General features: G+C 36.1%; 1 protein-coding gene across 1 annotated transcript in view; it reads right to left on the reverse strand.

Moving 5' to 3' along the window:
- Positions 1–11,578, reverse strand: part of SH3RF1 (SH3 domain containing ring finger 1) — a 166,487-nt gene extending 154,909 nt beyond the window's left edge. The window contains exon 1 of the mRNA XM_065405235.1: positions 11,192–11,578. Within this exon, the coding sequence (XP_065261307.1) occupies positions 11,192–11,578 (387 nt within the window). The remainder of the gene's footprint in view (positions 1–11,191) is intronic.
- Positions 11,579–11,997: the final 419 nt, after the last annotated feature.

Below are 11,997 nucleotides of genomic sequence, written 5' to 3' on the forward strand. Positions count from 1 at the left end.
ACATCTACTTCAAAACCATATTACTATCCTAGTACCTTTGTCTTTACTGTGTTTATTTAAAATAAGCTTCTAGAACAGCTATGCCCTACTTATGTCAAATTAGATACTCATCTGATATTCTTTGAATACCTTTTTTATCCTTAGACTTCCTTGATAAAAAAAACAAAACTAAAACTGTCTCAACTTTTCAGTTTTTCTACACCAGATATAAATAGGAAAATGCATCTTATACTGTGTGTACTTAAACAATCAAGTTAGTATATTGGTGAGAAATAACTGGGAGCTGTTGTTTCAAATTATTCAATATTGATGTTCTTACATCTATGCTTAAACAAGAGGACCAGTCTCCTTTCCTTTATATAAAAAAATTGGAAGTCTTGTAGTAGTGAATAGGGTTTTTTTAGAGAATATTTGTGAATTTATGGTTCACAGAACCTGCACAAAATGGCTTTAATTATTGAAAAAGCTTTTAATATACATTTTAAACTTCTTTTGGGGGATGTGACAAATGGAATGTGAAGGGTGCAGCATCCATTTCCCTCTTATAAAAAGGAACAACATACCCAGAGCAAAGTGACCTCACCTGTAAGAAATGAATCAGTGACATAGAACAAAGGTGGTTTCTCCTACAAAAGAACACCATCTGTACAGAAAACTGCTCCATTGCTCTTGAATGCTTCAGGTATATGCAGCCCAGTGGACATTTTTACTGTCTTAGGCTTGGTTTGTTTTTATTTTTAGCAGCAGATTAAAAATCTGGGTAACTACAAAGAGAGAAAGGCACATCTATTTATTTCTAAATATTCTTCAAATTATGACCTTTTATCAAAATGTACTTATGCATAACAAAAATGTCTGTATTGGAGATTATTCAACTTTACTTCACACGTCTGCATGAGTAATGAATGTGGTATATTGTATGTGAACTCTCAACTTTAGAGTCTAAAGAATCACACACATTTATAAAGTGCAAAGGGCAGACAAACACATGCCAACTAAGAGCTCATATATCAAAATAAACCCATTTTCATATTTTAAAGTCATATTCAACCTTTCAGCTGATTAGATATAGTCAAAGCACCTTTTCAAACATTATCAATGCATCATGTGAAAAAAGTCTTATGGCCATTTTGGAAGCACTTGCAAGATGTATGCTGTTTCAATTTTCAGACTACACAAATGTCTATTTTTTGCGGATATAAACAGTTGATCTAAATCTGAAAACCCATGACTTAAACAAGAATTGGTTTTCTTTAGTACTGCTAAAAGTATGTACATAGATTTCCACAATAATTTAACTTCTGATAATAGTGTTGCAGTCATGAGTCATGCCATGAGTGCTGCAGTCACAAGTTGCTTGAGGAAGATGGGTGAGTGGCCATTTTATTTTCTACACTCTACAGTATCAGACGTTCACCCTCTAGAGATTAGTATATTCTGATAATTGGACTGGATAATTCCAAAGCTCCTAGAAAACCAATTTCTATTTAACCAATAACTATTTTGAGAGATTCACATCCTGTCAAACAGGATAGGTTTCCCCTTGAAGAGAAAGTCAGGCATAACAAACAAACAAAAAAAGAACAGGATGAAGAAACAAAATATGCAATACAGACAAAAATATTAAACAACGTTAACTCTATACAGCGCTTTTCATCCATACAACAGTTGACACCACCCTCTAAATTTTACTGGGAGGCTCCCATATCCATCTACTGAAACACCAAGAAACAAAAACATACTCTGCTTATTTTATCAATTATTAATAATGTTTATTGTGTTAGAGCATAAGGACCACCATACATGGGTCCCCATTGTACTAGGATCTGTACAAACACAGAATAGCAAACAGTACCTTTCCAAAGAGCTTACAGGTTGAATAGACAAGAAACACAAGGTAGAAAAAAAGAAATAACATAACAGATTGAACAACGTGATGACAGCAACCTTCATGTTATTTCTATGATTTTTTAAATGTATTTATTTTGGTGGGTTTAGTTAGGAGGGGATAAAACTAAATGAAAAGTGAAGAGAGAGGGGAAATTGAAAGGAAGGGGATGAAGGGGACAGGGCAAGGAAGAAAAGTGTAAGAGGGGGCAAGTTAAGAGTAAAGGTAAAGTTAAGAGAGAGTTGATACAAACAGCCAATCAGCACAGGGCAGAGAAAGTTCAGTCAAAACTGTAGAAAGTTTTCTGAATGTCTGAAGGTCTCTGCTTTGGCTGCTTCTGCAGCTCCTCTTAAAAAGGTGGTTTCTGGATAGTTCCTCTTTGCAGTTTTTTTCCAAGGCCACATGGGGGTAAGGGTTGAGGCACCACCCAGGACCCAGAGTGTGTGTGTTGGGGGGGGGGGGGGTGTCTCCCTTGCACAATTCTGGGTGCGGTGGCATAGATGGCATTGGGTAAGCACCATTTTTCTCCCTCACCCCCAGTGCATCAGTCTCTGCTTTGGTTGCTTCTGCCACTGCTCCTACAGCTATACACATTTTGAAATAAGAGGTACCAAACAAAAGCTACACACCACACATAAAATAACTCACTCAATTACATGACTAACTGGTATTTTACCAGTCTCTTGTCAATCCAGGTATTTTAATAGTGCCTAAATTCTATGGTAATAAGCAAAAACACAGAAAGGTTATTTTTACAAAATGTCCCTTTCATGGATATGTTTAAAGTATAACTTTTAAATCTCCTTTTTGATAGTGACACTTTTTTTCTGAATGTTCAAAACTTTTTGTACAGAGCAGTAACCACACTTGCCAATTTATTGCACCTGCTTTTACCAAAAATACTATTTCATGTCAGTCTAAACTATTTCCTGTTTCACAGAAGCTCTTGATATAGTCTCGAGAGATAGAGAAATACTAAGATAATGAATAAGACAGCCAGTGAGATGTGCTTGTTCAGGCAACAGAATCTGTCCAGTGATATCCAGAAAAACAATTTATCAACAACAAAGATATAATGTTTTTGAATATAACGTACACAGTATGTTATTTTCAAACAAAATAACCTGCATTGTGAAGTTACGCTAAAAAATTACTTCAGAACTTAACTGTCTTCTAAATGATTGGGTAACACTAATTATTCAGCTGTTTCAACAAGAAAGTACTAATTAAGACTAGCAGACGGTTCAAGTTTGCTATCAAGAGTCAAAATATATGAATAAAACCTTTCTGTATTAGCAGTAGCATTCATAGTACACCTCTACCTCGATATAACGCGACCCGATATAACATGAATTCGGATATAACACGGTAAAGCAGCGCTCCGGGGGGGGCGGGGCTGTGCACTCCGGTGGATCAAAGCAAGTTCGATATAATGCGGTTTCACCTATAATGCGGTAAGATTTTTTGGCTCCTGAGGACATTATATCGGGGTAGAGGTGTATATATTTTTTCTTTATTCATTTTCAAAAAAACAATGATCTATCACTACTAGTACTGCAGTCAGACACAAATTTCTCAAGCCAAAAAATATAGTAGCTTCTAAAGATTAAAAAAAAAAAAAAAAAAAAAAAGTCTGCCTCTCCCTTGCTGAGCTATTTATCTAATTTACTATTAATTGTCCAAAACCAATGTGAAATCCCTCCAATGATTTAACACAAGCCATAGGACAATCCTTGGCACAGAAAATGTACTGTGAACATCTCTCTGAAGCAATCTGTAAATTACACTGAAATTTAATCTGAACATTGAATGTGTGAACTGTGTTTACTAACGTAGTGCCCAGTGGCCCCAATTTGGAAAGTAAGATGCAATCCCTGCCCCACAAAGCATAACAAGCTAAACAATGAGTCAGACAATAGAAGTATTATTCCTATTTATAGATGAGAAACAGAGGCACAAAGAAACCTGAGTACTTGTGCAAGGTTATAAAGGAAGTATGTGTCAGACCAAGGAATTGAATCTAGAAGTTCTGAATGCCAGTCCACTGGCATAGCATAAAGATCATTTCCCTCTCCTCCTCCTTTGCATAGTTATTTAGAAAACACACAGTGACAACACAAGAGACAGTTGATTAATCTGCTACATATACCACTGTCACTAAAGTATAATCGAATATAACATGACGAAGAATTGTTATACAGAAACAGTTAAAATATTATCTTACTCAATTTCAGAATTCATAAATACCTAACAAGCAACCTTAAGAGAAATATACTGTTTTTACTCTTTTTAAGAGCATGTGAGAAAGAAAAGTAGGCATATATTGGTAAACAGAATCTTGTCAAATGTTCTGTAATTTTCATTTCTGAATGTTTATGTACATCTGTCACAGCCTCCTTTAAATTATAACTTGGACACACTGCAGCTTTGTCCCTACCCCATCATACACCCCGCACATTCTAAAACACACACACACACACACACTATGAACACCCAAATTATTTAGGCTGCAAAGTCACACACTCAAAAGTTAGGAAATACCAAATTTATGGTTGCTTGTGTAACCTAAACTCTGTCCTGTTGCGGAACCAAAATCTGCACTGAATGAGGCAAGTGTCCTGTGGAAAAACATTGTATATAATCTTGCAATTGAAGACTATCATAATGCATGTGTGCTTGGGGAGGCGGGGGGATTAATGTTGCATGAACAACCAGAAATCAGGCATTTCCTAAATTTCAAGCACTTTGCCACCTAAACAACATTATTTTAATGTAGTTTTTTTAATGTGATTTCCTAGGATATTCTTTTTAAAAGAAATAGGCAAAAACAAATTATATTATGTACAATATAACCTCCCCTCCTCCCTGCAAACTTGTGTCATTATCAGGGTTTGACGCCTGGGCATTCAGAATAGTCATCTACCACAGGACCAAGGTGGACAAAAATCAATGATTTAAAAAAAATAAATAAAAAAAAATAAAAGATTTTTTTGATAAAATGCTTTTTGAGGAAAAAACCTATCCAAAGATAGTTTTAATTAAGATACATTATAGCTCAAACATATCTCATCATGGAATAGGGATTATAAATTCAGAGATGCTTAGTTTTGCAGTTCTCAGACTGTGGATTTGTGTCTCCAGAGATAACATGCTTGTTAATAGCAAAAATGTTTTTAAATAAATAAATATATATAGAGAGAGGTAAGAAATAACAGACCTCAACCCTATTGTCCCTCTGCAAATTTGTGTGCACAGAGTCAATCCCTTACCTCTCTCTAAAAGTGCAAAGTTTCAAAAAGTTCAATGAATAGAAGACTGTTGGGGGCTGAATAGATCTGGACAAGGAGAAGAAGTCTGGAGATAAATGTGAGAAGGGAGGGACAGGCAGTAGAAACAAAAGTGAAACTGTTTGAGCAGCATAGTCCAGAAGTCTTGAGGTCTTTCTGAGTGTAGCCTTCATTGATTTGAGATCTATCATACCATTTTCTCACTAGAAGGGAAAACCTATAATGGCAACAGGCAAGAAATATATGTTTGCTGATGATGTTTTAAAGGAAGTCACGCCAGTGAACTGGTGGAAGTCCCTTAAACACTTGGGCTTGGTCTACACTTACCCCCCAATTCGAACTAAGGTACGCAACTTCAGCTACGTGAATAACGTAGCTGAAGTTCGAAGTACCTTAGTTCGAACTTACCTCGGTCCACACGCGGCAGGCAGGCTCCCCCGTCGACGCCGCGGTACTCCTCTCGTCTAGCTGGAGTACCGCAGTCGACGGCGATCACTTCCTGGTTCGACTTATCCCGTCCAGACAAGACGCGATAAGTCGAACCCAGAACTTCGATTCCCAGCCGCCGAACTAGCGGCTGGGTGTAGACATACCCTTGGATTCAGAGACAGTTGAAGTGATAATCTCACTTTTAACAGCAGTAGCTTCTTCTGCCAGTGTAGAAAGAATATTTTCTTCCTTTGGACTAATTCATTCCAAATTGAGAAATTATTTGGAACCTGAAAAAGCAGGAAAGCTTGTTTTTCTTTTCCAGATTATGAACAAACAGGAAAATGAAGGTGAAGACGACTGAGTTAGCTGCAGAAGCCAATATTTTAAGTTTCTCATGTTGACCTGGCTGACATAGTCAATTTAATTTTTGTGGTTTTTTAAAAAAAATTTCATTTAACTATTTTAGTTAAAAACAATTTTAACAAAAACAAACCTGATTTTAAAAAACTAAATTCAAAAATGCATATGCTGTTTTGTTAAAATGTTATATGTTTGCTGTTGAAGAAAAAAATCCAGAATATATAACATTGTTGTTTTAGTTAAATAAAACAATTTAAAAATCTGTCTCGTGATGTTCTCCTCCTAATACAGCATGGCAAGAAAATCCTCCAAATCATAGAATCATAGAATATCAGGGTTGGAAGGGACCTCAAGAGGTCATCTAGTCCAACCCCCTGCTCAAAGCAGGACTGCTCAAATAATGATTAACCTGTTGAACTAGAGATAGCTCACCTCCCAATGACTTCATAAATATCTGCTTCAATTACCTTTGCAAAGTAAATGAAATAACCAAACAATCATTCATTTTCTGATATAGCTGTAAAACTAATCTGAAACGTTTTCAAAATAAGTCACTTACAAATGTATAGTGTATACCTTCTAAAAATGAAACCTAAATCTATCTCTGAGTTGTGAAGAATATGTATTAAGGTTATAACAACAAGAATGCACTTTTATGTAGAAATCCATGTTTAAATCAAGTCTTCCTGAGTAGTGATTTAAATCATGATTTAAATCAAATCCATCCTGCACAGGACTAAATTATATTAGCTGGCAGAATAAGAAAGCGGTTATACAGGAAGGAGGGGTGCATGGTTTGCTGGTGTCGTGTACTGAGTGCAACTAGCTGTCAGGGAAGCCCAGACTGGCCCGCACACCCTGAGTCTTTCCTCCCGACCTCCCAGAAAGCGAAGGGCTCCCTCACTATGTGGTGCCCCCAGAGGGGGAAATGGGGATGCTGGGCCGTGTGCCATTCCCAGAGAGTGTGATTGGGAGGGAGATCCTCGCCTCACTCTCCTCCCTCCCTTGCAGCTCCAGCAGCTCCCAGGCATTCTCAGTGTAGCATGTGCTGCTGATGCTTTGGCAATGGTATGGGCCCAGCACTTCAGAATGTTTGTGTTCATTATTATTTTAGCATGCTGCCAAAATTTTCCTGAAGAACACAAGAGAGAACGGAAATGATAGGGTTTAATTTAATACTTTATAGCTCAGCTAAACCTGAATGAAACTTAATGGGACAAACAAAAGGTACTTCTGCATCTAAGAGCTTTACTGCTGGTGAAATTCAAAGAGTTGCTGCAAATAACTGTGACGTCAGAACGTGTCAAAAAAAAAAAATTTCCCTAAGAACAGAAATCTACAGGCAACTAAACATAGGAGATCACGAACAGATCTTCCAACAACAGCATTTTCATTGCCTGCTAGTTTTCAGAATGTTCCTTGTCCCACAATATGGAGAATACAAAGACCAGTGCTCCCAGACTGCCATGCAGATACCCCTCCATTTTCAAATAAAACAGCACCTTTTCTGTTGGCTACAGGGTAAATGTTACTCACAGGCATGTGATATGTTATAGTGGAAATATAGCAACAAACTTTAGCTAAGGCTATAGTCTCCACCAGGAAAATGGTTAAAATAGAAATACCTTGGAGAATGAAGAAAGGAGCGTGTGTACATATGTATTATGCATACAAAAATTCAAGAAACTTTTTTAAAATTATATAAAGTGAAAAAATGTTTTTGAAGTGTTTATATTCCCTGAAACATCTCCAGTCCTTCCCAACTGCTGCTATAAAGACCAGTTTCAGATTCTTGCAAATGAAAACTAACTAAAAACTGTTGATAGACTTCTTAACAATCTGCAACTGTTCTCAAAATTATGTTCGTATCATGAATCTTGTAGAAGCTCAGTACATTTTTTTTGCTTATTGCACAATGTGTTCATATACACAAAAAGAATGCAGTACACAGCACTGTGTAATAAAAGGGCTAGCAATTCCACAGCCACTGACACAGTTCAGGAATTCATGCAACAGTACATGACATACCTTTTCTGAAAAATAAAACATCTTCTGAAAGGGCATGTATTGGTTTAATATTTCCTTAAGGTACAAGCGGAATGTTTTATGACTTGGCAATCCTCACCTACATTCACTTCATTTAATTTAAGAGCAACATTCGTTTATTAGTTCCCCTTTAGCAAAATTTCATAGCTCAACAAATCTACTGATTCTGCCACTCATCTTGAAAGCCTCTTCTACACCCAATGTCCAGTAAAGAAACCATCTGATACATTTGTAGCGCAGCCACCCCTATTTTACAGTTCTTAACACAACTGCTGCATTCAGCTTAAAATTGTAGCAACAAAAATTGCCATTTCCTATTTTTTGTTGATAGATTTTCTGCGCTCTCTCACTCTACTTTTGTTCTTTAATTCTTTTGATGAAGAAGTTAGGTAGCTGCTCCCTTCACAAAACAAGCACCTGATTTTCATGTTCCTCCCCTCCACCAAAAGAGTCTCGACAGGCCGGAATGGGTAAGTGGTTGTGGGTCACCCTTCCCCACCCCCACACCAAAGATAAAACAGGAATGTCTATATTATGGCCTTAGATCTCTGGAAAAAGATGTGCGCAGCATATTGTAAATGTTCAAGTCTGCTGTTAATGTTCATTCAATGTCAGTTAACTACATGAGGGAACCACATGGCCACAATTCTACTGGCACATGGTATAACATAACTAATAAACTGATGCAACATGCCATATGTTATCAGTTTCTGCTCTGCACAACATGGAAACACAAATGTTGCACATCATCAGAATACTGTAGTACATTTAAACCTAGAGAATTCAAAAGGGAATATTCAATATTAATTTTCCCATAAACCTGAGAAGTTATGAAGAGTACCTGAATAAGTTCACAGCACATTTATATTTCATCAATCTTACATTTTTAAAAAGGTAATAATTTCTATAAAGTATGTGTTTAGAAAGCTCTAAAGGATAACACGTACTGAAATTATACTGGTATTTTGTATTTTTGCAATTGAAGATTTTTGCTAGCTGCTGGAGGTAATGTTAAATTGCTATGGGGGTTCTGGGAGAGGTTGAGGGCCTTTTTGTAACTGCTATTATTTCTTCACAAAGTTCAGTTTTTAAACAAAAATTGATGTACCCTTTTGGATATTTTTACCCCATCAATATCTGCACTTATTACTGACATACTCAATACAAGTCATTAGACCAGGGGTTCTCAAACTGGGGGTTGGGACCCCTCAGGGGGTCGTGAGGTTATTATATGGGGAGTCGCAAGCTGTCAGCCTCCAACCCAAAGCCCACTTTACATCCAGCATTTATAATGGTGGTGTTAAACATATAAAAAAGTGTTTTTAATTTATAAGGGGGGGGTCGCATTGAGAGGCTTGCTATGTGAAAGGGGTCACCAGTACAAAAGTTTGAGAACCACTGCATTAGACACTTTACAGAGAATGACATGACAAATTACTTTTTTAAATTTCTAAAGAAAATTGTAGTGTGAATATTAGAATATAAAGGCCAAAATATAAAACCTGGTGGAAGAATCCATACATTTTATATTCTCGACACAGTTTGACGTATGTGATGTACATAAGTGGCATCTGAGAAATACCAGTAATTCAGGTAAGCAGTAATTATTTAAGTTATCCAGTGCAAGTCATTGATTCCTTAGCCACAAAGAAAAGTAAATATATAGATGTTTTACCTGAGGTAAAGAATAGCTCTCTAAAATTAATACTTGCATCTCTTTCTTCAACTTCATCAGGCCATTTCTCAAAATACAATGCATTCTTCAAACAGGTAAAGCACTTAAATTATTAAGCCAATTTCATTTCATACCCAGAAGCTCTGCATGTACAAGTTTCATTAAATGTGCCACAAAAGCTTTTAAAAGAAGCTAATCTGGTCTGTCATTAGATAAAACAAAGATGGGTCAAATCAGCTCATAAAATGATCTCAATTTCTGGTTCTAGAAAAAATCATAATAAATGAAGCTATTGAAGTTTTGAGTATAAGGCATGAAAGAGTCTACAAGTTGAATGAATCCCAAGAAGAAACAGAAGCAAAAGGTACGAGCCAATAAGCTCAATTCTCAGTGCACGGATTTCATACATAAAAAACAAGTTAAAATATTATCATACAGAGATATTAAATACGATAATCAAGAGAATTTTCCATGTACTCACCAATACAACACTTCCTAATAATTGAACTTTAGCTAATCTATCTACTTTACTGAAAACGAAACAGAAAACTTGCATGAATATGATCCTTATGGTACTAATCAAAAGTAAAATAATGAAAAAAAAATCAAAAGGAAGTAGCCAACCCATTAAGTGACAGAACAATTTATGAAAGATAGTTAGAAAATCTGCCTTTTTAAAAATAAAGTGAAAAAGTAGAGAGAAATTATCAACCACCACCAATTCTAGGGTTCTGAGATAGAGGTGAAATCCTAGCTCCACTAAAGTCAATGGCAAAATCCCCATTGACTTCAATGAGGCAAGAATTTCCCCCTAAGAGCTAAACAACCATTATAGAAAATTTATGAAAATCTGATTGCAATACTTGTTCTTACAGAAAAATCAATAGAACATAGAGCAACCTAGAATAAAATCAATTTCTAGTGTTAGAGTTAACGAGTAGCAAACAATTTAAAATATTCTTAGCAAAACTGAATAATTGTTCATTATGCAACCAATCAATTCATACAAACTGTCTTGTTCAAGTTATTTAGCTTCCTCTTTAGTGTCAATGGGAATATTAAGGGCCTGTGCTGGTTTTCTTCCCCCTGAACTACTTTAAATTCAACAATTAAGAGTTTTAAACTGAAAAATGCATCCTACCTTTTGGCTATAAACATTTTCCCCAGCAATCAGTAACTAGCAATATAAATAAATGAAGACTAAAGCCAAGAGTATATAATATAAGAATGTGATAAATATTGACCTTTTCCCTGGAAATGTGCTAGCAACAGTCGCTCAAAGCTTTTGTTACACAGAAAAATTGGTTTAAATCATAACTGTGAATGAACAGATACTATTTTGCTTTTGCAGAGGACCCATTTGATTGCCCTTTTTTAACCCCTGAAGCAACAAATGTTGTTATTCAACTGTTCTGAAAGAGTCTAGAAAGAGATATAATTGCAACAACAACAAAACAAACTGCTACCTGTAGGTATGACTTATCATTTATAGTGGATACTTACCCTAACAGGGGGACTCCGTGCTTGTACTCTTTGCTGCTGTCCACCTTGCGAGCTCTGTGGGTCTTTTGAACCACAAGTAGCAACAGTGCTGCTCTGGGCTCTTAATGCATTTGTGCAACTAGTCCCACCACCAGTGCCAGGTTTCCAGGGCCTTTGCTTGATGCCATCCAGTAGTCTAACCAGTAGAATATTACTGGGAAGTTCATCAACACTGCAATCAACTAAAGTCCTACATTCTGGGCAACGAAGCTCATTTCGAGAACTCACGATGCCCAGCAAACAACGTTTGCAAAATGTGTGTTGGCAAGGCAAGACTTTTGCAGAAGCATCAAGACGTTCTAAGCAAACAGGACACTCCAACAGATCCAACAAAGCCGATTCATCCATTTTTATCTAATTTACCAAAAAATAAACTTTTGCAAAATTCATATCTGTTCTGAGTACTTAAAGGGACTCATGTTACATCCATGCCTCTTCAGACTTTGCTCTGAAATTGTTTAGAAAACAAAGAAAAAGAACAAAGCATTAATAATCTGGAAAAAATAATTAGCTTTTTTAAAATGAGTCCACAAAAATATTTCCTCTAACAAGATTTCTGCACTAAGCAACATGAAAAATTAAAAGATCTCCAGTCTAATTCAAGACAAATCCCTACAGATATTCAGTTTGTGGATAAATGTTTAATAATAATTTAAAACATATAGCTAAAAGTTTTCTGTAAATATGAACAATTTATGAAAGGCAATAACAACAGAGAATTATCTCTGGTCATCATAGTGGCAATCTTATCTACATTAGTGAGCTAC

The sequence above is a fragment of the Emys orbicularis genome, chromosome 5 (genome assembly GCF_028017835.1).
Source record: "Emys orbicularis isolate rEmyOrb1 chromosome 5, rEmyOrb1.hap1, whole genome shotgun sequence".
Lineage (NCBI taxonomy): Eukaryota > Metazoa > Chordata > Testudines > Emydidae > Emys > Emys orbicularis.